Source organism: Chiloscyllium plagiosum, unplaced genomic scaffold (genome assembly GCF_037043375.1).
Source record: "Chiloscyllium plagiosum isolate Xiang-an unplaced genomic scaffold, Cpla_swu_hap1 HiC_scaffold_8, whole genome shotgun sequence".
Classification (NCBI taxonomy): Eukaryota; Metazoa; Chordata; class Chondrichthyes; order Orectolobiformes; family Hemiscylliidae; genus Chiloscyllium; species Chiloscyllium plagiosum.
The window spans coordinates 79,376,408-79,402,859 of record NW_028270146.1 but is presented as its reverse complement, the minus strand read 5'-3'; the positions used below and the strand labels follow the sequence as shown (position 1 = coordinate 79,402,859).

Here is a 26,452-nt window from a genome sequence, read left to right as displayed (position 1 = left end):
AGTTGCCTGCAAATACTGCAGCCTGAAAATGGTACCGAAACCAGAATCCAAAAATGAAACTGTATTTTAGGCAACAGTTTTTGAGCAGCAAAGCAGAGAGTGAAAAAGAAATGCATACTGTTGACAAGATGGTGGAAGCCCCTCTCTCTCTCTTTGCCAACTTCGAAGTCAGTGCCTGGTGAAAAAGCAACTTGAAACAGCTAACATTCACCAAGAACTCAATGATACCTGCAAATATTCCAACTGCTGAAAAACCAACAGCTAAACAATCAGGACTCGGGTCATTTTCACAACTCGAAGACTCTCAGAACTTTAAACTAAAACTGGCTTTACCTTCTTGGCTGTACCAGGCACCCTCTGCTCATCTTTCTAAATTATTACCCATTTGCGCATGTTTGATATATATTTTTACTTTTTTGGGGGGAGTACAATGTAACAAAATTGTTCTTTCATTCAAAAAATACTTGTAATTTTGAGTTTTTGTTTTGTCCTAGTTAATTATGCTTAATTATGACACGATAGTTTCATTTAAAAAAAATCACATCTTACTGAGATGGACCAAAAGGAGGCGAGCTGATTCTCCATCCTCAATCTCCTATGCTCCAATAAAAAAAGATCAATCCTGTCCAGCCTATTTTGATAACTCAATCCCTCCACTCCCAGCAACATACTGGCAAATCTTTTTTAAACTTTCTCCAGTTTAGTGATTTCCTTCTTACAGCAGGGGCAACCAGAACTACACAAAGTACTCATGAAGAGAGCTCATCAACATCCTTTACAACTTCAACATGATGTCCCAACTCCTGTACTCAAAGGTCTGAGCAATGAAGGCAAGCGTACTAAACACCTTCTTAGTCATCCTGTTCTACCTGTGACATTGAGTTATTGATGACTTATCTAAAACTGAATTGTTCTAGCAGGAAAAGATAAAAATACGCTTTCACTGCACTCCAGCCAGTGTTATGTCCCAAAGGTTAAATATTAATCAGGTGAATTTCAAAACACAGTTTTAAACAAAAAGAGAAAATAGAAGGTTAAATTGTTCAAGAATTTTTGAAAATGAATCTGCCGCACCTCCAGTCTGAAGTGCATTGAAACATGCCACAACTAGACTGGGAAATGCAACATCTGCATGTTACGTAGGGATTATACTTGCAGTGCACTCCTTCATCAGTTACTGCTGCCGTTATCATTTCTTTACAACAGTTGGCCATTTGTAAAATGTTGGCCAAGTGATGCTGGATCGATGTGTGCACATTGAAATTAAAAAGAAATGTTACTTAAAGCATCTTAACCATTTAAAATAATAATGAAACCTGTATTGGAGGCAAGCTCGTAGAGAAAAAAAAGTACACAAGTATGAATACAATGGCATAAACATTCACATTACTACTCACCATGGCTTAAGTCTACTGATCGCATCCTCCACATCCTGTCTAATTTCATATGTGGACTCAAGACGAAAGAGATTAAAATTCCTGAGTAAGTAGTCATGAAGTGTCAAAAACTGTAAATTCAGTTTAGGTAACGCAAGGCACCCTGGCATAATAAAAAACAAACAATTGTAAAATATGTCCTACAAAGTAAGTATTTTTAAAAAAAAGTAGGTTACAAGATTGCCCAAAAAAGCAAACTGCCCACAAGCATAAATAGATATCATACCTTCTCCAGAGTAATATTCTGTTGGTACAATGTTTTCATCCCAGATTATTTTTTCTGTGGGGTAAAGTGGCATCTCATTTAATTGTTGAATTTGGGATGTCCGGCGTTCATGTCGGGACACCTATCATTGCAAATGAAATTTTAAATCATTAACAACTTCCGCCTGTGAAAAAAAACATTCTATTGTTACGTTAATCAATGCATATTTTTCACTTCAATACCTACCAACATTTCTAAAAGAAATTCTTTTTCATAACAGGTATTCTCTGCCTCAGGTAGCGACGGCAAAAGACAAAGATTCGATGCTACTTTGTGAAGTATATTGGGACTGGAAATGGAAAACAAAACAAATTTAATACTGTGCGCGCTTGGCTCTTCATTAGGGTGTCCTTCCAAGTTTTCATTAGGAAAACAAAATTGAAAATAGGATGAAGTTGAAAAGATGAAGGTTAATCAAATGTTTTCTAATATATTAGTTAAACATGAAAAAATGTGGAACTTTTTATACCATATGGGGTGATTGAGGCAAATGGCAAAGATGCAAGTGAAAGCAAAATGTGGAAAAATTGAATAGAAAGGCACTATTTATGGTGTGAAAGGAAGTAAGTAGGGAGGAAGCTCACACAGACATTAACATTGACATAAACATGCTGGGTCTACTTTGTGTCTTAAGTATTGTGTGAACTCAACAACTATGTGCAGAAACTGTACCAGACAAATAAATAAATACTTACCCAAGTGATCCAAAGTGTTTTACTAAAGATTCTCGTGTATCAACAGCTGCGACATTAGACAGAGCAAAATCGTGTAGTTCTGGAAAGTGAGCAAATGCTGCCCTCTGCAATGAAAATCAGTAAGTTGCAACAGATTTACACAATTAGACTGTATAATAAATATGAAATATATCAATGATTAAGCAATAGTGAACATAATATTCGGCATGGACTGGTTGGACCAAACAGTTTGTTTCCATACTGCATGGCTCTATGACACTATAATATTTTGATTTCTGAGACAACAGGCTTCTCTTGAAATGTGCTCCAGTATAGACTTGAAAATATTAACAGTTCAAAGACAAAGATGAGGAAATGTACAATATAACAAACTCACATTAATGGATTAGTACTTTTGGGCATTTTTATATATTGTTTTCTGACACAACAACTACAGCTAACTGAAGTTAATGTTAAATCAAACATTATTGCACCTAAAGTCACATTAAAAAAAAACATAATTTTTTTTATTATTTGAAGCACTTTGGAACTCTAATTCCATCACCTCATATTCTAAATAAAGCTCCTAAATTTAAATGTGTTAATAATACAAGTTCTAAGTATATGTGGTTACAGAAGGATTTGGTAAAATGGAAATGCACGTTATTTTTTGATTTATGTTTCCCACATCAACTTACGCAGTACCTACAATGTAGTAAAATGGTCCAAATGGCTTATTAAAAAAGATTCTCGTATATCAACAGTTGCAAAGTCAGAAAGAGCAAAATCACTTGGACATAATCAAACAACGATTGACACTGAGCCATATAAATAGACAGCAGGCAAGTAAGGTGTCATAAAGGAGAAGAGAGGAAGAAAGCTAAAAAAGGTTTAGGGAGTGAACAAGAATTTAGGGACTAAATGTCCATAAATGTAGGAGTGATTCAGATTGCTCAAGAGGCAAAGACAGAAGGAACACAGGCATCTTGGAATGTTATGGCTGGATCCAAATCAAGAGGTGAGGAAGGGGCAAGCTCATGGAGTGATATGAAAATTGGATGAGAATAATAATAGCAAATAGAAATGCTCACTTCTCTCCATTTGTACAGAATTAATTAGCCTCATATTTGTGAGATGAACTATTGTATTTATAATAAATGCTGGAAATCAGCACTTTTGGAGAGAGATAAACAGTTAATATTTCAACACTACTTCTCTCTCGACGTTCCCATTTTGTTATGTCAAGCATTTAATTAGAGTGAAGAATTTATTAGAATTAGTATACAGAAATCCTTAATTGGAGCAATCTCCATGAAAATGCATCTACAATTCAGAGACCAATCAGCTGTCTCCTCTCATGCATTACAAATATCCGTTTTCTCCTTGACTTGGTATTCTTACAAATTATTCTGATGAGTGCAAGATGAAAAGTTCTCACAAGTGTTAGCAATGCCCAAATTATATTATTTAGAGTCTTGTGATCAATGATTACAGAACAACCTCAGTTATCCGAATATCAATTATCCAAATTTCGGATCATCTGAACAAGATCTCAAGGTCACATAAAAACGCTACACCAAAGAGGTGGTGCTTCTGTCTTTGTATCGCGACACTGAGTTCAGCGGAAACTTACAAACGATCTTGAGATTTTAATCGCTATGACGGACCTTGTTTAATGCTGGGATTTCCATATTTATGTTATAGTGAGGGTCTGGTTCTTCTCATTTTAACCAGTCCTGTGCAATTTGCTCCTCGCAGCCTGGAATGTTGCTCTAGTATTATTTCCTGCCATGCAGTGCAAGCTGCTTGGCTTCCTGCACGCTGTCCTCAGCCTCTACCAGCTTCACCCACAGCTGTGCCACATTCTGAACCAGATCGGACACACAGAGCCTGGGCATTGTGCTGCCCGCCACCCGGAGAGTCCTCCTGCAACAAGCGCTGCTCAAAGGAATGGAAGCGGCCTTAAGGGGCAAGCCCCTGCCCTACAACCTGAGCCTAGAGACGGTCAGCAGCCAGGACTGGCAGCCTGATCCACACAGTCACTCCAGCAATCCGACTGCCACTCTGTTGTGATCTGGGGAGTTGCGGCTGTTCTGGCGTTCCCACAATCTGCCGACCAACTGGTCCAAATGGATTTTTTTAGCATCTTTTCTAGAAATCCCTTTCATCAGTGTCATGGAGCAAGGAGAGGGGCTGGCCAGTGAGGTGGGGAGCAAAGCAAGATATCCATCTTCTGTCAGCGTTAAATTGGAAATGTGGTTCTGCCTTTCAACTTGGTGTAAGGTGGTGTGTATAATGTAGTGGCTTATTGTGGAGTGAAGAGATGCATACAAAAAGTGATTTTATTTGCAAAATATCAGGAATCTTTAAACAACATCCAGTGTTTGTACACATTTTATCAATTGAATGAAATAAAAATTCTGCAAACATGCTTTTTTTTATGTTTTATGTTCACTAGGACTTGCTTTATGATCAGATCAGTTATCCGAACAAAATATTCCCCACCCGTCTCGATCGGATAATTGAGGTTGTTCAGTATACAAAACAGAATTTGTTGGCAAAATGTTATCTTGCAAGGAAATCTTTATAAAGTAAAACATTATTGTCCCTTACCTGAAGAGAGGTGATCAGATCATAATGGATTGTAGTCATCTCATTTTCAGTCAGAGCATTTCCAGTCTGATCATTAATTTCAAAACCTGTGTAGAACCTCAACATTTCTAACAGCTACAAATAAACAGATAAATATGGATAATTCAAATGCTTTATGACATTTTAACAAATCTGGAAGTGAATGCTCACAGGGTTCACATTCAATGAGCCAATGTGCAGTGTAAAATTAATCATCAGCCAAATCAGTGTCAACTGGACTTGAGAAACCAGTTTAAAGGTCAAAAACCGACAGTCATATGTCAAACCCAAGGTCATCAGCACAAAAGTAACACACTTTTTGAAGGCTAAGCAACCCAACTTTGTTTACCACACTTTTCCTCACTCCTAAGATTTAAATAGAGGAGCTAATGAATTGCGACTGAACTAATCACATGCGATTTGCACTGAAATGAATTCCCAGCGTGGATTTATGAAACTATTTTGAAATATTTAAGAAAGAATCAGCTACTTAGGACAATAATTAAGGCACTCTTCACATTACAGAGTATTACCTTTCAATTTAACATAGCTAAACTGACTAAAACAAAAAGATACATGACATAAGCAAACCCTGCCACCTTTGGAGAAAATGAGAGTTGATGACCTAAACAAAGCTGGATCTGTGAATATTAATTGCTGAAAGAGCTTTAAAAAAAATGCAGTTCTAAGCCAGAGATATCTAAGCCTTGGTCTACGTGAGTCACATAGTTGCCATATGCATGGACTGAGAAAGAGGAGTGGAAGGATTTAAAGTTCAAACCACTGGGTAATGTGTTATAAATTGAGTCCTGCTGTTCCCCAAGTTGCACCAAATGTTAAACTTTATTTTTAAAGGTATGTAGAAAATGACTCTATAAACAATTCCTTAGCTCCTGACCATCTACACATAGCAGGAACCCGCATCCACAAAAACACAGTTCACAATAGGTATCAAATCCCTAGCTGTGAAATGATGCAATTATTTTGTTAAATCCTGTTTTAAAACAATTCTCTCTCACTGCAGTCCACGGTTTATAGAAACAAAAATAAAAAGACAGAATCCTTCCACTGTGATAGTTATATTAATCTACAGACCCTGCTCCAGGTTCACAAGGTGGCCAAATCAACCAATGTGCAACACAAGCACAGTAGGTATTTGAGGAAGGGTCACTCGACCCAAAGTGTTAAGTCATAGATGAATAGAGATGTACAGCATGGAAAGATTTCACTCCACAGATGCTGCCAGACCTGAGTTTTTTTAGCAATTCCTGTTTTGGTTTCTGACTTATAGCATTCATGTTCTTTCGGCTTGTACAATAGGTATCAGCTGCCTAGCTTGCATGAGAAGTATGTGACCAATAGACAACTAGGTGCATAAGTCTGATCTAAACTCAAGCTGAATAATGACCAATCAGGCAAAGTATCATAAGAGACAAGCCCTGAAGAGTGGATCAGCAGTTGAAAGCCAGGAAGATATTCAACAAAAAACAAAGTGTAAACCACAGAATGAAATGATCAATTCTTTACCAAGGTATCACCATTCTACACATCACACTTCAACTGTTAGGAGTGGCCAGAAACCCCTCTGTAATGATAATCTTTATCCAGAAATGAGAAACAGTTTAAACTTAACATTCCCTTCAATACCACAAAGTGGTAACTCTCAAGCTAGTCATTAAAAAATTGTCACAGCCTACCTCTCTGCAGCACAACAAGCTTCAGCACGAATACCCTGCATCCCTTTATTGCTCTGATTCCAAAAGGTTTCATGGAATACCGGCAATAGTTATTCACCTTCTTCTATAAAGTAAAAATGGCAGTATTTAAGTGCTGCCACCATCTCACCTGGCAAAAAAGTCGACCCTCCTTCTCTCTCTGGACCAGATTAGATAGGTGGCAGTGAGTGACTAAATGAGAATCATCCAAAACAGTGCTGAACCATCGTCGGGTTGGAAGGAGTGCCTTTGAGGAAACATAGTTGATACCAATTAAACAACAGCACTCACTTCCTTTAAGCTAAATACCAATAAAAAGATTTTTATAGTACAATCACAATTCTACACATATTTAATCAAGAGTTCAATTTAATGTCAGCCTTTTGGACTTGAGCAAATGCAGTAGATGATTGTGATTTGTAAGCTTTTTCAGAATTTTTATACAAATCCTGTATGCATGCAAATTGCTTACCTCCAAGTCTATCATTAATTCGATAAATCTTTCACAATAATGAACCATATCCATGCTGACTGGCCCTACAAACAAATTTTTAAAAAAGTTAATGCAGAATGTAGAAGTGTTACACCAATTTCTTCATTAACGTACACATGCAAACTTTCTGCAAAACAAGATTTTTTTTTAAAATAGCTAAGAAAACCTTATATGAACTTTTTAAATGTGGGCTTGAAGTAAATCAACAAAAGAGGAATAAAAATGAAAATAAAAATGACACCTCGTGAAAGATACATGGTTAAAGCCTTTTACACGTTTATTTCCTTAACACAAAAGAGAATCATATGAAGTCTAAATGGTTACTATACAAACATTCACAATAAGAGATGCTGCATTTGAATAAGACAATGGTTGGATCACTGTTGAGATAAAACATGCAGTTCTGGGCATCCCATTTCAGGAAGGTTATGAGAACTATATAAACAGTAGTGCAATAATTCACTCGAAATGACACCCAAGTGGAGGGGCTCCAGTTAGGAAAGAAACTGGAAAAAGGGATTGTTCATACTAAAACCAGGGAGTCTACTGGTCACCAAGGGTTCAAATGATGAAAGGCTTTGTAGTAGTAAATAGTGGGATTATTCCCACTTGTTGCCCATTCAGGACTATTACAATCAACAGCCCAGCATCCTTGCAGGAAAAATTATGCTAGTTCCTGGTGTAGGCAATGGTGCAATATCATTATGTGCAGGACAGATAGATTGTAGCACTGGCAAAAGCACAGCAGGTCAGGCAGCACCTAAAGAGCAGGAGAGTCAACATATAATGATCCTAATGGTGCAGACACATCCTAGCATAGAAGGTAGTAGTCGCCAGTATAAGAAATCACTGAGCATGTATGTGCAGTGAAAATGCTGGTAGCCATTTGAAGTCATCTTTACAGTCAGGCAGTTCCCAGAGATTTGTTAGACTACAGGAAGTTTAATCTTGCAAAGGACATCGATGAAACATTTAAAAAGGGTGAATATAAAGAGTACATAAAAGCAACAGGAAAAAAGGAATTATCAGAGTTAGATGCAATAGTATATATTTATTTTTATAAATATATACATTTATTTATAATTATGTATTTTATTTTTATAGTAATGGCACAGACACAAGGGAGCATTCTAAGATTTCTAACATTATTAGAAGAGCAAGCAACTTCAGAATTCAAAGCTGATTGTTACAGAATAATAAGTTTGATTCTTTAAATTCAATAATTGTGTATTAGAAGTTGGTTTGGATTGGATTGGATTGTTAAAAATTTTTCATCCTGTTCTAAAGGCTAAAATTTTACATCACCCAAAGCCCACAGCACTGTAGCACACTCTAGTGGCAAAAGAAAGATTATATAGCCTCAAGTGCTTCAAACCATAATCATCACATATGCCATTTCAACTCTCCTTCACCTGATAAGACTGGTATGTCAGTAAAAAGTATTTGCCACTTCAATCATAAGTTGGACTGCAAAGTAAAATTATTATTAGATTTAGCTAAACAATTCCAAAGTAAACCAGTTCTATTTTGAAATTTACTATTCTGTATCAACATTTTTAAAATGTTTCATTGGAAATAGAATTAACGCAGTGAATAGAAGAGTTAATAAGTAAGAAAGTAATTTGAAGTTTAGAACATAGGGAGGGCTGAAAATCCCAAATCAATCTTGATATGGCAAATACATAACTCAGCAAAGGGAAATGTACAAAACTGGAACAATCACAGATTAATATTTTCTCAAACATAACTAATAGGTTATGGTAATGATTTTAATGATATCTGTGGCACATTGGTAGCATTCCAATCTCCAGACAAAAAGCTCCAGATCCCAATCAGGACTTGTTCACTACTTAAGGAATATTCACGGCAGGGTTTAATGGGTTGATAATCTTTCACTCCTTCTCACAACTCCCCAAAAGTAAAGTGTGCAAAAATATGCTCCTTTTTTTTAAACAAACCAAAGAGGTCTCAGTGTACAGATGTTAGCAATTCTGATTCAGTATGTCCATTATTATCATTACATGGATATACTGAATTTGATTACATGGTAATAAAACAAGAAAAGTGTGCAATTTTATTACCATAAAATGATAACTACACTAAAATATTGCAAACAGGACCAAAATTCTAATGCTGTCATTAGAAGCAGATAGAAGCAGATTTCTTTGCACTCCATCTTCAGCTAGGGATTCTGACACCACTTTAAAATGCAAATCAGTAACACCCCTCAGAGTCTGCAGTAATCAACAGATAGCATTAGGCTTGCTCTTTCTCTTAACAGTGGGCTCTCATATCTGGGTTGCAGCAGAAGTATAAGACTTCCCCTTCATGACACTGTCCTCTCTGTTGTTTGAGAGACCTATCAAGTCAATTTCCTGCTCAAGCAAGTATCAGGATAGTGTACCATGCTAGTCCTGCACCTGCAGCAGTGTTGCAACCTGGATTCTCCCAAGACTCGGAAACCACTAAAAATGGAGAACCTTGTGCCACAGACACTGTCAGCCTGCAACCAATTCTGTCATAACCTATATTCAGCAGTCTAACTGCTCAAATTTCAGTTCACAACAACATTTATTGCAAAACAGAAAATTAGCATTGTTAATATTCTTCTGTTAACATTGTTCAAATAATATTTGATTGGGAAAGAAGTGAGAGATGCTTGAGCAGTTACCTGAAAGAGGAATGCTTTTTAATACGCCAAGAAATTTGCCAATGAGACAAGAAAGAAATCTCTTCTCTTGATTTGCCCTTCAGATTAAGAAACAAAAATAATGTTGGTATATTGTTTTCAATGCACCATAAAGTGATTTAAATAAATTATTATTTTCTGAAATAAAAGCTGCCCCTGCAAAACGCAACTTAAAGCAGGTATATGGAATATTTGCGAAAGAATATCTAGTTGACAAAACAGTGTGAACAACTAAACTAAGTTCCAACTTAATGGAATGGATAGTCCAGAAATCGCAGGTAAATATTACGAATATTATAACAGACTTACTGTTCTGCAGATTTTTCATCTATTTTCTCTTCCTTTTTTTTAAGTAGATTCCAGAATTTCCTCAGCTTTGGTGTTTTTTTCAGTTCATGTTCAAGTCGTGACTGATAAAAGTACAAATTTAGTATTAACAGTCTCACAATCAGTGACACCCTGATCAGCAATCTTGGTCTTTTTTTTTGTTGGCTATCATTATGACAAACTTATATAAAATACTTCAGGTGATGAAACAGAATTGGTCAAAAACATTAAACTCCCGCGTAAAAATGAGCCATTAATCTGTATTAATTCTTTACGATAGACCTTGAATAGTCACTGAACTTACAGAAAGTAGACACATCCACATAGGGAGAGAAATAAGTCGCTGCACCTGTTCTCGAATTAGGTCCACTTCCTGTTGGAGAATAGAAATGTATTTCACAGGCTGAAATCATGTTTACAAGCAATACCATTTATACTGACAGAATAATGCTTCAAAGACAGATACATTGGTATATAAATACTATTCTAACTATAACAAGACTTCCAACTCCAGAAATATGACATTAGAAATACAAATGGGGAGCAACTGTTGTCCATTATGGTATTGCTATGTCTCTTGTAAAACCCATTTATAAAATTAGGCTTTAAACAAGAAAGAGAAAATTCTAAGAATGCAAATTTTCACAAATATTACCTATAAAGTTGATTATTATTATTTAACTAAGTCGAATCGGTTAGCATGAAGTTAAACTCTTTCTCCCAAATATTTAACTTTTCTGTTGAAGAGTGTGTAACACGCTCTGCTGAGGGCCTCTTGTGGTATATGAAAGTATCAACCACACAAAATCTCATCTCCAGAACAAAGGAAACCAAAATACAATCTTTTATCTTATACATATGCAGATACTCATAACTGCTTTTTGCTGTTATTTTGACATATACAATTAATTGGCGTGAAAATTCATAAACATCAGAATTACATGAAATACAAGTGAAATTAAAATTCAAATAATTTGGAATCAGCACAAAGGCAAGATAACATATGACTGAGGAGCAGACATTGGTCCTTTGAACCTGCTCCACCATTCAATAGGATCTATAGTTGACCTGGTTATGGTCTCAATTTCACCATTCTGTCTGACCAGCCAATAAATTTCGATTCCCTTGTCTATCAAAAGTATGTTTAATGGAGCCTAACACGAACTCGATGGCCCAACCCACTATCTTCTTAGCAAGAAAATTCTACAGATTATCACTTCAGAATGAAAAAAATTCATTTTCTTTATCACAATACCTCTTATTCTTAAACTATGTCCCGTATTTCTCATTCCTCGACAAGAGACACTCTTTGCTTTCAATCCACCCCGTCAAGTCTCCTCATGATCTTATGTTTCTATAAAGTCACCTCTCATTCTTGTAAACTCCAGTGGATAGAGGACTAAAGTGTTCAACCGTTCTTTGTAAGCAATAGGCACCAAATCAATCCATTCCTAAGCAACTGGTCAAAATTCTCAAAAGTTAACTGGGTCATTTCTGCTTTTTATTTATATAATCTACATGTAAACCTGGTGCAAATTGTTGGATATCCCTGACAGCTGTATATTTGTTAAGAATTATTGCTGAACCTGTTGGCACCTTGAACTAGCAAGGTTTTGAAGAAAAGCAGGATGGTTTGAAGAATCATGAGAGTGATATGTTACTTATCCTTTGATTCAAGAAGTGCTTGTGCAAGGAGATAAATAGTAATAGCAAGAGCCATGAGTAATTGAAATGTTATTTATGGGTTATGGTAATAAGCATAGGGAAAGCTATCAGTTAGAATATTGAAAAATAATATAGACAAACCACAATAAAGCCTTCTCTTCAAAGAGGTGGGGATCACTTTGATCAAGAACTCTAATTTGAGGGAAGTAGCTTCAGAATAAATAAATGCAGTTGCTACATGACTATCCTCAAAGGACTGGGAACAGATATCCCAAGGAGATATCTCAAAGATATATACAGTCTTGATAATACAACATATAAAGCTGCATAGTTTCCAAAACTACCTCAAAGTATTCCAAAGGTACAGAAACTGCAAATTTTGGTATTAAATAGTAGGGTCAATCTAGATGCTCACAATATGAAAAGATACAGTAAATAATCAAAAACACAAATGAAATGCTAGTCTTTTTACCCAAAGGATTAGAATACAAAGGGTACAGGTCATGCCTCTTCCTCAGCCTTTATAAGAAGTTAGGACTGGGGACTAATTGTGACATTTGAATTTGCTGATGATATAAAACCGGATGGAATCATAAATTTAGGGAGGCCACAAGGAGACTTCAAGAGGACTGGGACAGGCTAAGTGAATGGGCTAGAACATAGTAAATGGAATACAAGAATTGTGACATTCTCCACTTCAGTAGAAAATTGCAAAAAATTTCTTAAATAGCTAGAGGTTAGGCAGTGTTGGTTTCCAAAGAGACCTAGTTATCTATCATTCATGTGTCACTACAGCTAGTATACAGGTACAACGGGTAGTAGGAAAGTAACAGTATGTTGGCCTTTATCACAAGGGAATTGGAGTACATAAGTAAAGATGTCTTGCTGCAATTGTACAGAGTCATAGAAAGACTTTTTCGATGGTATTATGAGGTCTGATCAGCTAAATGGTCGACTCACATTCCTTTAAATGTTAGTTATGAGCTTGACCCAAAAATGATTTTTGGGAGAAGAGTAATGGAATGTGGTGAATTCAAGAGTGCTTGAATGGGTGAACAGGCTTGAGGGGCTAAGTAGCCTATTTCTGTTCCTTTGTTCCTATCCATAAAATCTGCTCTGCACTACAAAGTATTGTCATCTATGCAGTGATAAACCAGAGGACAAAGAAGCTTGACTGATAACATCAAGTATTGTAGCATGATTGTTTGAATGCATTTAATTTTGCATGTTTGCACTTACCAAGCTGTTGAAGCAGTGATCAAGAAACACCAAGAGGACAGTTTGTTCTCGCAATGTAAGATCTTTATTTTCTTCAGCAAGAGATGCAGTTAAAATACATTTGAAAAAATAGGGAAAGTGTTCGGGCTTCTGCGTAAAGGTCTAAAATGTAAACAACAGAAGACAGGTTACAGAAAATGTCCAGAGTAACTTCTGGACCAGACACAATGGTTACGATCAGATGCAGCTTTCAAAAGACTCTGTTTGTGCTAAGTATCATAATTCTATGTTCTAAATGCTTGCTACTTTAACTTGTAGGACTGAAATTGAAATCCATATCTGTATATCAGAGATTTTTAATTCATCTTTGCCTCTTGCACATGCAGCTAGAATTCAATTCTTCTGTACCAGCTTCAATGCAAAGGCACTAATTATCAGACTATGTGCATTTGTGTACATTGAGACATAGAATATTGTTGAATGTCTGTACACTGTAGTCTGCAGTTCATCCTAAGACTTCAAAGACTTTGCAGGTAAATCTCGGGAAAATAATCAAAAAGGGATAACACCTGGTCATTGCAAGAGTGCGAGAATATTCTCAATCTTCTGAGACTAAGTGCTGTGAGGCACACTGGTTCAATAACTAACTTGACATATACCACAGTATAATATATGCTGCTTGCTGAAGTATTAAGGGCTTCAGTCGGCCTTTATGCAGATCACTATGGTACTTACAACAAATAAAAGTGACCAATGAGAATCTCCATATCAATATCCCCATGATTACAATAACAAAATTACCAGTTTACTGTTATTAGTTAAGTACTGCAGCAACTCTCAAGTTTTTTTTTTAAAAAGAAAGTGGTCAACAGCAATAATCAATTCTACCTCATGGACTTATCTGCTTTTTTGATTTGGGTTTTAATATTAACTCCTTTTTTCATTCATATTAAACAGAATCAAAAAGGCAACTTTACAATTACAGTCAAACTTCCTGACTCAATTAGTGTTGAGTGCAACAGAGATACATATCTACTGATTAAAACAATGGTGAAGAAATAATAGGTCAAATGATTCAGAGACATGCATCATGTATGCAAATAGAAACTTGAAATTAGTCAGACAAATACAGGTAATGCAATGACAAGATGAATGGCTTGATCTGGATCCATCATTAAATACATGTTTTGGCTGTGCAGTATTCAAGTTATTTGAACCAAATAATATAGAAAAAAAAACCATGTTCATGACTTGAACTCAGTGCTTCGCAAGCATTATTCCATTGTGCCTTCAGAGCTCCTTTTGGGGTGAGTGGATGGTTGGTGAAGGAAGCAAAGGTGTCTGAATAAAGTTAGGAGAGAATCGAGTGTGTAAAGCAGAGTTGTGGATGCAGGGGTTGTTTAATCCAGAGTTTTATTTAAGCACCAACCTTTTCATAGGTTTTTGCAAGGTAAGATTCAGACCTTCATGATCAGCCAGTTAGGCCATGTCCATTATTGAGAAATGCCTTTTTAACAAGCTGCTTCTCAAACAGCTAAGGAGTGCTTATACAGCAAAAGTTCAGATGTTACTAAAATCAAACTATTTTGACGATTAGATTCAGCGTTTAATTTATTTTCATGCCTAGGGCGAACAGTATCACAGTGTCACTATTGACTATGAAATAAACAATTTGTGTTTTGGAAATCTAAGATTCAGACTTGTCCCCATCATTTCCTGGTGCTGTATTCCTGTGGGATGGCCCCAGGCTTCAACACTGCATACAATTTTCATTACAGAATTGGAAACAACACAAAGCTCTACAACAGGTAACTGATAGCCTCTTACCTCCCAAGCAGGAACATTTTCTCGAAATTTTTCATTCACCATACAGCAAATCGACATCAGGTAAGCTTTGCTGGATACTTCAGAGGAATAGTTTGGCCAGAGATAATTCTCCAGATACTGGCTATTAATTTACACAGAAATAGTAAGTCAGCTGCATAATATTCATAACAACATTGCTTCAAAAACATTTTTAAAAAAAATACCAAACCAAATGTAAAAGTTACCTGAATTCAAGCAGCATAATTTTTCTAATTGCAAATCTGAAAAGTAAAAATAATTGATTGCTGTTTGTATAACAGACTGAATACCACAATAAGTGTGTTAATTGATCCTGCCATCATGATGCAAGAGATGACATATAAAGTCTCAAACTCAAATTGACCAAGTACCAAATGGACATCTAACCATAGTAGATACATATGCAAGAACAAAGATGCTGTTTTTGTTTAGCACTAGTATGTTAAAAGGTTAAAACTTAAGTTTTAATTTGGCATATTTCATTTATTTTCTGTGAAGGAAAACTAACGAAGGTGAGAGAGAATTTAACACTAAATTTGTAGTTTCTTTCCTGCTTCAAATTCACATTACTATAGTGGACTGAAACTCATTCGCAAGACCAACATGCTATGCAGCTTAGCCCAAAATCCTCATTAAAGGTTTACATTCACTTAGAATATAAACCACATATTTAAATTAGGCCCTTCAATACACAAAACTAGATTCTAATTAAAGACAAAACAAATGCATTCATTCTGACATCGGTACTTGATTTATATTGAAAAGGATATTTGCTGTCTTTTTTTGAAAAAAAGTGAATTGTGGTGCTGCTACTGGATCTTAGACCATAAGACATAGGAGCAGAAGTTAAGCCATTCAGCCCACCAAGTCTGCTCTGCCATTCAATCATGGCTAATAAGTTTCTCAACCACATTCTCCCACTTTCTTCCTGGAACCCTCGATACCCTTGACAATCAAGAATCTATCTCATTCTTAAATACACTCAATGACCTGACCTCCACAGCCGTCTGTGGCAATGAATTCCATAGATTCACTATTCTCTGGCTGAAGAGGTTTCTTACCTCCATTCTAAAAGGTCTTCCCTTTACTCTAAGGCTGTGCCCTTGGGTCCTATTCTCTCCTATTAATGGAAACCTCTTCCAACATTCACTCTGTCCAGGCCACCCAGTATTCCCTAAGTTTCAATTAGATACCTCCTCATCCTTCTAAACCCCATCGAGTATAAACCTAGAGTCCTCAAACATTCCTCATGTTAAACTTTTCAATCCTGGGACCATTCACATGAATTTTCTTCATGACCAGTATATCCTTCCTGAAATATGGGGCCCAAAACTGCATACAATAATCCAAATGTGGTCTGACCAGAGCCTTATAGAGCCTCAGAAGTGCACCTCTGCTTTTATATTCAAGTCCTCTCAAAATAAATGCCACCATTGTATTTTCCTTCCGAACTACTAACTCAACATGCTAGTTTACCTTGAGAGAATCCTGGACTAGAACTTCCAGGTCTCTTTGCACTTCAGACTTCTGAATTGTCTCCCCATTTAGAAAACAGTCCATACCTCTATTCTTCCTACCAAAGTGCATGATCTCACACTTTCCCACGTTGTACTCCATCTGCCACTTCTTTGCCCACTCTCCTAACCTGTCCAAATCCTTCTGCAGCCTCTTCTGCCTCCTTAATGTGACCTGTCCATCTACCTATGTTTGTATTGCCAGCAAACCTAGCCAGAATGCCCCTCATCTAGATTGTTAATGTATAAAGTGAAAAGTTGTGGTTCCAACATGGAGCCTTGTGGAATACCACTTGCCGCTGGCTGCCATCCGAGAAAGGCCCTTTTATCCCCACTCTCTGCTTTCTGCCAGACAGCTAAGCTTCTATCCATTCTCACACTTTGCCATTAACATCATGGGCCCTTATCTTACTTAGTGGCCTCCTAAGCTGTACCTTGTCAAAGGCCTCCTTGAAGTCCAGGTAGTTAACATCCATTGGCTCTCCTTGGTCTAACATGCTTGTTATTTCCTCAAAGAAATGTAGATTTGCCAGGCATGACCTTCCCTTGATGAAACCATGTTGACTTTTCCCTATTTCACCATACACTTCCAAGTATTCAGAAATCTCACCCTTCACAATGGATTCCAGTATCTCACCTATGACCGAGGTTAGGCTAATTGGTCTGTAATTTACCATCTTTTGCCTTTCTCCCTTTTTAAACAGATGCGTTACATTAGAGATTTTCCAGTCCTTTGGGACCCTCCCTGACTCTAGCGATGCCTGAAAGATCACCACTAAAGCCTCTGTTATCTCTTCAGCTATTTCCCTGAGAACTCTTGGTGTACTCCATCTGGTTCAGGTGATTTATCCACCTTCAGGCCAATCACTTTTTCTCGCACCTTGTCTTAGGTGATGGCCACCATACTCAGCTCTGCCTCCTCACGCTTTTGAATTTTTGGGATATTATTCATGTCTTCTACCATGAAGTCTGGTGCAAAGTAATTATTCAGTTCATCAGCCATTTCCTTGTTCCCCACTACTACCTCTCCAGCATCATTTTCCAGCAGCTCAATGTCCACTTTGGCTTCTCTTTTGCCCTTTATACATCCAAAGAAATTCTTATAGTCTTCCTTTATATGACTGGCCAGCTTACCCTCATAATCAATCTTTTCCCTCCTTATTTCTTTTTTTTGTTACCCTCTGTTGGTCTTTGTAAGTTTCCAAACCCTCTAGTTTCCCACTGCCCTTCGCCACATTATATGCTTTCTCTTTTGCTTTTATGCTATCCATGATTTCCCTAGTCAGCCATGGTTGCCTCATCCTCCCTGTACCATGCTGCTTTTCCCTCGGGATGAATCTCTGCTGTGTCTCCTGAATTACTCCCAGAAACTCCTGCCATTGCTGTTCCACTGTCCTTCCTGCTAGGCTCCTCCCTCATGATTCTGTTGCTTTTATTCAGTTGTAATAGCGTGATGTCTGATTCTATCTTCTCCCTCTCAAATTGCAGAGTAAATTCTATCGTATTATGATCACTGCCTTCTACAGGTTCCTTCACCTTAAGCTCCCTTATTAAGTCTGCCTCATTACACAATACTAAATCAAGTATTGCCTGTTCCCTAGTGGGCTCCACAACAAGCTGCTCCAAAATGCCATCTTGTAGACATTCCACAAATTCCTCTTCTTGCAGTCCACTACCAACCTGATTTTCCCAGTCCACCTCCATATTGAAATCCCCCATGATCACTGTAACTTTATCTTTCTTGCACATCTTTTCTATCACCTGGTGTACCTTGCGTCCCAGCTCCTGACTACTGTTTGGAGGCCTGTACATAACTCCAAATTTTTTTATACCTTTGCAGTTCCTCAATTCTACCCACATAGATTCTACATCATCGGATCTAGTTCGTTTTTTTAAACTATTGACTTAATTTCATTTCTTATTAATAAGACAACCCCACCCCTCTGCCCACCTGCCTATTTTTTCGGTAGGATGTCGAGCCTGGAATATTCAGCTCCCAATCCTGATTCCCCTGCAGTCACGTCTCCGTGATGCCCACCACGTCATACCTGCCAATTTCGATCTGCACCACAACCTCATTTACCTTATTCCTTATATTGTGTGCATTCAGATATAGCACTGACAGTCCTGCATCAACCACCCTCTTCTCATTGTCATTCGTTTATCCAGTGCACTTGAAGTTTGATTGCTCACCTTTTCCGAACACGCTGTCCTACTTGTATCTGTGGAGACTATAATAACCTCTGCTGAGTTCTGCAGTCCTTCTTGAATTTGTGTTTTCTAATTTCCTCTATAACTGGACCCTCCCCCACCATTTAGCTTAAAATTCTATCTACAGCCCTAATTATGCAATTTGCTAGGACTCCGGTCCCAGCACCGTTTAGCTGAAGACAGTGCTATTGAAACAGGTGCCTTCTTCCACAGTACCGCTGCCAATGTCCCATGAATTCAAACCCATTGCTCCCACATTAATCCTTAAGTCACGCATTTACCTTCTTAATCTTATTGACGCTGTGCCAATTAGCTCATGGCTTAGGTGGTAACCCAGAGATTATTACTTTTTTCGGTTCTGCTTTGTAATTTAGCTCCTAGCTGTTCATACTCCTTTAACAGAACCTCTGCCCTAGTTTTATCTATGTCATTGGTACCTATGTGGACCATGCCCACTGGATCTTTATGGGGTGTAGGTTTGATATCCAGACGTTTCATTACCTGGCTAGGTAACATCATCAGTGGCGACCTCCAAGTGAAGCGAAGCTGTTGTCTCCTGCTTTCTATTTATATCTTTCTCCTGGATGGGGTTCCTGGGGTTTGTGGTGATGTCATTTCCTGTTCATTTTCTGAGGGGTTGATAGATGACATCTAAATCTATGCGTTTGTTTATGGCGTTGTGGTTGGAGTGCCAGGCCTCTAGGAATTCTTTGGCATGTCTTTGCTTAGCCTGACCCAGGATAGATGTGTTGTCCCAGTCGAAATGGTGGGTTTTTTTTCATCCGTGTGTAGGGCTCCGAGGGAGAGAGGGTCGTGTCTTTTTGTGGCTAGCTGGTGTTCGTGTATCCTGGTGGCTAACTTTCTTCCTGTTTGTCCTACGTAGTATTTGTGGCAGTTTTTGCATGGAATTTTGTAGATGACGTTGGTTTTGTCCATGGGTTGTACTGGGTCTTTTAAAGTTTGTTAGTTTTTGTTTGAGAGTGTTGGTGGGTTTGTGTGCTACTAGGATTCCGAGGGGTCTTAGTAGTCTGGCTGTCATTTCTGAAACTTCTTTGATGTATGGTAAGGTGGTTAGGGTTTCTGGCTGTGTTTGGTCTGCTTGTCGTGGTTTGTTCTTGAGGAATCTGCGCACTGTATTATTTGAGTATCCGTTCTTCTTGAATACGTTGTATAGGTGGTTCTCCTCTGTTTTCCGAAGTTTGTCTGTGCTGCAGTGTGTGGTGGCTCGTTGGAATAGTGTTCTGATACAGCTTCGTTTGTGTGTGTTGGGATGGTTGCTGGTGTAGTTAAGTATTTGGTCAGTGTTTGTCAGTTTTCTGTATACCCAGGTTTGTAGTTCTCCATTGTCTTTTCTTTCGACTGTGACATCCAGGAATGCAAGCTTGTTGTCAGTTTCTTCCTTCTTGGTGAACTTTATGCCTGTGAGGGTGTTGTTGATGATGTTAAATGTCTCTTCTATCTTGTTTCGTTTTGTGATGACAAAGGTGTCATCTATATAGCGGACCCAGATTTTTGGTTTGATGGTTGGTAGGGCTGTTTGTTCTAGTCTTTGCATTATCGTTACTGCTATGAATCCTGATAGCGGAGATCCCATGGGTGTGCCGTTGGTTTGTTTGTAGACTTTGTTGTTGAAAGTGAAGTGGGTGGTGAGGCACAGGTCCACCAACCTCATGATGTTTTCGTTGGTAATGTGATTGATGGTGGTTGGTGTGTGTGTGATGGTCTCTTCTAAAAGTGTGAATAAAGTTCATCAAGGAGGAAGAAACCAACAACAAACTCGCATTCCTGGATGTCACAGTCGAAAGAAAAGACAACGGAGAACTACAAACCTGCGTATACAGAAAACTGACAAACACTGACCAAATACTTAACTACACCAGCAACCATCCCAACACACACAAACGAAGCTGCATCAGAACACTATTCCAATGAGCCACAACACACTGCAGCACAGACAAACTTCGGAAAACAGAGGAGAACCACCTATACAACGTATTCAAGAAGAACGGATACTCAAATAATACAGTGCGCAGATTCCTCAAGAACAAACCACGACAAGCAGACCAAACACAGCCAGAAACCCTAACCACCTTACCATACATCAAAGAAGTTTCAGAAATGACAGCCAGACTACTAAGACCCCTCGGAATCCTAGTAGCACACAAACCCACCAACACTCTCAAACAAAAACTAACAAACTTAAAAGACCCAGTACAACCCATGGACAAAACCAACGTCATCTACAAAATTCCAGGCAAGGACTGCCACAAGCACTACGTAAGACAACCAGGAAGAAAGTTAGCCACCAGGATACACAAACACCAGCTAGCCACAAAAAGCCACGACCCTCTCTCCCTCGTAGCCCTACACACGGATGAAAAAAACACCATTTCGACTGGGACAACACATCTATCCTGGGACAGGCTAAGCAAAGACATGCCAGAGAATTCCTAGAGGCCTGGCACTCCAACCACAACGCCATAAACAAACGCATAGATCTAGATGTCATCTATCAACCCCTCAGAAAACGAACAGGAAATGACATCACCACAAACCCCAGGAACCCCATCCAGGAGAAAGATATAAATAGAAAGCAGGAGACAACAGCTTCGCTTCACTTGGAGGTCGCCACTGATGATGTTACCTAGCCAGGTAATGAAACATCTGGATATCAAACCCACAGCTCAGCGAGCAAACATACACCCTAAACCTCAACCTGAGCTACAAACCTTCACAAACCTTGCAACTGGATCTTTATCCTCCCACTCCAAGTTCCTCTGCAGCCCAGGTGAGATATCCCGAACCAGAACACCAGGCAGACACACAATTCTCGATCCTGGTTATAAAGAACAGTGTCTATGCCTCTAACGATACTATTCCCAGTTACAACAACGTTTCTCTTCTCTCCCCCCACTTGAATGGCTCCCTGCACCATGGTGCCATGGTCAGTCTGCTCATCCGCCCTGCAGTCCCCAGTTCCATCCATACAGGGAGCAAAACCCTTGAACCTGTTGGACGAGGACAGGGGCTGAGGCTCCCACAACTCTACCCCCTGGATCTTCTGTACAATTTGAAACATCTATTCTCCCTTGTCTGTTCAACAGTAGTGCAAAATGCATTTCAATTTCTCAACATCAGAGATTTTATAGAGGGAATATTCTCAAGACATGCACTTTACATTGGTAAAACCTTTCGCTACCAAAAATATTGCGCTGCTGTAAGACTTATATAATGACCACGTAATGACAAACAGAGCATTTTTAAAACATTAGGGATCTTTTGGTTTAACTCTGTACATACACCAGAGTACAAATGTAATGTCTTAAAGACTGAACCAATAGAAATTGATGCCCTTACTTTGCCTTTACAATCTCTTTCTGATACACATCTTCAACGACCTGTTGCAAAGAAAACAAGCAGTGGAATACATTATGCCAGTACGAGATAATTTATTTCTAATGTTTCAACATAATTATTTGGGTAGGTAATTATTTGGGTAGGAACAGGATAAGAATAGGGATTTATTTTACGGTTCAGTTGACAGTGATCCAGCTAGGTTACCTTCAGCATAATGGGAAGGAAACTTCAGGTTTGATCTGCATTAAGAACTCCAATAAGAACAATCACTAGATATGTAAATCTGTAGCAAAGAAACATTTTCCCAGAAACGTAATCTGGAGATTTCTCTCTTCTATTGGCCATGCAATAACTGCAACAACAAATCAAGCTTTTGATGGTGTTTTCACATTTAAAGATGTTCCATACAGTGCACATGATTTAAATACAAGAATACAAAACATGATTTACCTTAGATTCAAATGTCATTTTCTTCTTCACGTGAGGTGCCCAATACCTATTTGATAGCTGAAAACAGGAAAATAAATATTATAAACATTTCCAAAGCATTAATTACTGTAGTGCAAACTCAGATAGATCTGTGCAACTTTAAATCATGACTTTGACTAGATCGTCATAAAGCCTATTTTTAACCTGACATGGCACCTACAGGATATTTAAACATATGTACTCTCCATATTCTATTTCCCGTGCTACATTTGATAAGACTCAGCCATGTCAATAGTAATTCTAGAAAAATTAAACATAAGCAGAGGACTCAATAGTTAGGTACCAATTATAATTTTTTAATCCTACCTACCATAAATGAGTAGACTGTATGTCTGATCAATCTTACATTAAAATTTAGAATATCACCAAGTGATCAACGTGTTCTACAGGTATCACTGATGGCACAATCTTTAACTCGCTTTATAAATTACAAATGGCATAAATAAACTCCCAGTCAAAAATATCTTAGTATTTTGCAAAAGAAAAAAAAAAGTAGAAATTCTGCTGTGTCATTTGCAAACTACACTCACCTTACCTGAGTAACATATTCAGCATTTATCTGAGATACAGTGGGTGCCACCATTTTTTTCCCATGAGATGCAGAATCCATTTTCTAGTTAACCTGTCAGCTGTTCGAGATTCAGAACAGGGAAAATAATTTAGGCGAGAATTTATTTCATCTGCAATTTAAGAAAGAACCTGCAAAAGAAATAATATATACAACTGGACTAGGCCAGCCTTAAAAAAAAGTTAAACTAATTTTCCATTTCTGTTTTTCAGAGCTTAGGCAATCATTAAACTTAACTGATACACGAGAAAACGGTTGCATTTTTCTTTCTGGCTAGTGCAAATTTTACAATATAGAGAATAATTGTTTCCAAACCTATTGAAAACGTTTGTAAATGTATCTCAATTCCTTCTTTACTAAAATTAAAGTCCACACAGTGAATTAGTTGAGAATTTTTTTAAAAAGTGTATGCATCCCACACACTAAGCCAGGCCAATTATTTACAGTGTTTTGATTATTTTCAACAAGTTGCTAAAGACCACCATTGGAAATTTAACTAATAGTGGACCGATTCCTTATTCACCATAAGACACAGGAGTCATTCCCCCCATTCACAATAGTTTAGTAGCTACAAGAATACAAAGTTGTAAATAATATTTTAAGGCAAACATAGCACCAGTGAGCAGGTAAAGATCAGATAAAGAAATGATGTGGAGGTGCTGAAGTTGGTCTGGGGTGGACAAGATCAGAAGTCACACAACACCAGGTTATAGTCCAACAGATTTATTTCAAGTGCTGCTCCTTCGTCAGGTGAAGTCCTGGTGTCGTGTGACTTCTGACCAGATTTTTAAAAAAAGACAATGAACCGCACTCACCCGAAGGTATCTTTAAAGACTAGAAATACTGAATTGCAGATAGCCATCTTTCTCAAAACATGCAGTACAAGCAAAACGAAAGGGTTTGAATGCAAGAAATCTTTAAAAAGTCAGAGTCAGGGAATTCTCAGAGCAGCCACAAGACATTGTTCTGAGAGCGGGGGGCTAATCAGGCAGAGGTTGTGATCCATGTTGATGCCAATGACACAGGTAGGAAGTGGGGATGTAATCCTGCAATTAGAATTTGGGGAGCTTAACAATTAACAATTATGACATCAAATTGGTAATTTCTGAACCAATCCTTGTGTAATCTGCTCCCAGGAGGACCAGTTCCACCACAGAACACACCAGATGACCTCCTCCTTTAAAGATAGCAACTTCCCCACCCATGTGGTTGATGATGCCCTCCAGTGCATCTCATTCACTTCCTGCACCTCCGCCCTCGAACCACACCCCTCCAACCGCAACAAGGACAGGACCCCCTCCACCCAAGTCCTCACCTTCCACCCCACCAACCACCGCATGCATTGCATCATCCTCTGCCACGTACAAAAAGACCTCAACGGCAGAGATATATTTCCCTCCCCACTCCCATCGGTTTCCGTAAAGACCAGTCCCTCTGCAACTCTCTTGTCAGGTCCACCTCCGCCAACAACCCACCTTTCCCTCCCGGCACCTTCCCCTGCCACTGCAGAAATTGCAAAACCTCCACTCATACCTCCCCCCTCACCTCGGTCCTAGGCCCCAAAGAAGCCTTCCACATCCATCAAAGTTTCACCTGCACTTCCACATCATTTACTGTATCCGTTGCTCCCGATGTGGGTCTCCTCTACATTGGGGAGACAGGATGCCTACTTGCAGAGCGTTTCAGAGAACATCTCCGGGACACCCGCAACAACCAACCCCTGCAGCATCTGCAGTACTCACTTTTACCTTGTGTAATATGCAACTAAGTACAGATATTGGAGGATAAACAGATAAATATGTGGCTGGGGGTGGCATGGTGGCACTGCTACCTCACAGCACCTGAGACCCAGGTTCAATTCCATCCTTGGGCAACTGTTTGTGGGAAGGTCACCCCGTGACTGCGTGGGTTTCAACTTGGTGCTTTGGTTTCCTCCCACAGTGCAAAGATGTGTAAGTTAGGTGGATTGGCCAAGCTAAAATTGTCCCTCACATCCAAAAATGTGTCGGTTAGGTGAACTAACCATGGGAAATGCAGGATTACAGGGATAGGGGTAGGGTATGGTAAGTCTGGGTGGGATGCTCTTTAGAGAATTGGTGTGGGCTTGTTGGGCTGAATGGTCTGTTTACACACTAAAGGGATTCTACGAAAGATGGGGCAGGACAGGGGCTTTATATTCCTGGGACACTGCAACTCGATCTGGGGAGATGGCACCTGTATAAGCTGAATGGGCTACATTTGAACATAGCCAGATAGTATTGCAGTTCTTTGCAGGACATTTTGTTTGTGTTCTTTGTGAGCTTTGAATTAGTTTTACAGGAATACGAGAACGAGGAGAGAGTATAAGAGAGGGTATCAAACACCGAGCAAAAACCAGGGCACTTGAATACAGAATTGCAAGTTAACAGCTCGAGTCAGAATAAGGGAGCAATTGAAGCATTCTAAATGAGGGTTAGACTTTGCTTATGTGAATACATGGAGGTTCACTAATAAGACTGGTGAGAAAATGTGGGAAAGATTGTCATGTGGAAATATGACATTTATGGCTACAACCAAGAACTCGATTCAAGAACAGGATTAGGAGCTTTATTTTAAATCTGGGAAAGATAGCAGCGGTCATCAAAGAGAGCAGCTAGTATCGGGAAAACACCACCTGATTGAGACAGAAGCCACACGAGTACACCATATCTGGGAATTTGGATGAGGATGACGATGAGGAGGAGGAGGAGGAGGAGGAGGATGATCAAGGAACCTTTACTGTAAGAAGTAAAGCCTCCAGAATGAGCAATGGTGAGTGGGATACCACAAAAGTCAAGGATGTGCCCTGACATCTAATCTGCTACCAACTGTAAGTTTAAAATTTCAGTGGAATCTACAACACATGCCAAGCTTCTGCTACACTCATTACCCCGCCCGCCACCCCCTACTCCCGCAGCTTCCACTCCTCACCTCCGTCTCGCACACTCCCCGGTCTTTAACATAAACTCGGCCTCGGGGAGGGGGAGTGAGCTCCGGGAGAAAGTGGTTCTGCTGAAGGCGCTCACTTAGTCCACGGCTCTCCCTGCACGGACACCATTCACTTCCGTTCCGTCCGCTTTCTCCGTCCCCCGCCCCGGAACAGCAAGAGCCCGACTCTCAGTTCCGGCCGAGGGCAGGCACCCACTCTCAATGAAAACCCCCAGTCCCAGGGAGATTCACCAACACTTCGTAGCCCCTTTTCCACACTGACCCAGGAAAATCAAAGAGCTTGAGAGCATGAAACATTTTAAAAACATTATTTAAAATTATTAGAGCTAAAGGTACTGGAGAATGGAAATTGGTGTTTCACTGATCCAAGCAGGTGGAGACAGGACTC

At 38.8% G+C, this 26,452-nt stretch overlaps 1 protein-coding gene across 2 annotated transcripts in view; it reads right to left on the bottom strand.

Moving 5' to 3' along the window:
* aqr (aquarius intron-binding spliceosomal factor) overlaps nt 1–26,184 on the bottom strand; it is a 64,882-nt gene extending 38,698 nt beyond the window's left edge. For both annotated transcript variants that reach the window (XM_043698028.2, XM_043698025.2), the window contains exons 1-17: nt 26,047–26,184; nt 23,065–23,158; nt 22,491–22,547; nt 22,041–22,081; nt 15,165–15,200; nt 14,941–15,061; nt 13,135–13,275; nt 10,535–10,603; nt 10,213–10,313; nt 9,886–9,962; nt 7,194–7,258; nt 6,852–6,968; nt 4,989–5,102; nt 2,397–2,500; nt 1,888–1,990; nt 1,663–1,783; nt 1,398–1,539 (exon numbers count right to left, since the gene is read on the bottom strand). In XM_043698028.2, the coding sequence (XP_043553963.1) occupies nt 1,398–1,539; nt 1,663–1,783; nt 1,888–1,990; nt 2,397–2,500; nt 4,989–5,102; nt 6,852–6,968; nt 7,194–7,258; nt 9,886–9,962; nt 10,213–10,313; nt 10,535–10,603; nt 13,135–13,275; nt 14,941–15,061; nt 15,165–15,200; nt 22,041–22,081; nt 22,491–22,547; nt 23,065–23,139 (1,484 nt within the window). In that variant the 5' untranslated portion in view covers nt 23,140–23,158; nt 26,047–26,184. The remainder of the gene's footprint in view (nt 1–1,397; nt 1,540–1,662; nt 1,784–1,887; nt 1,991–2,396; nt 2,501–4,988; nt 5,103–6,851; nt 6,969–7,193; nt 7,259–9,885; nt 9,963–10,212; nt 10,314–10,534; nt 10,604–13,134; nt 13,276–14,940; nt 15,062–15,164; nt 15,201–22,040; nt 22,082–22,490; nt 22,548–23,064; nt 23,159–26,046) is intronic.
* Nucleotides 26,185–26,452: the final 268 nt, after the last annotated feature.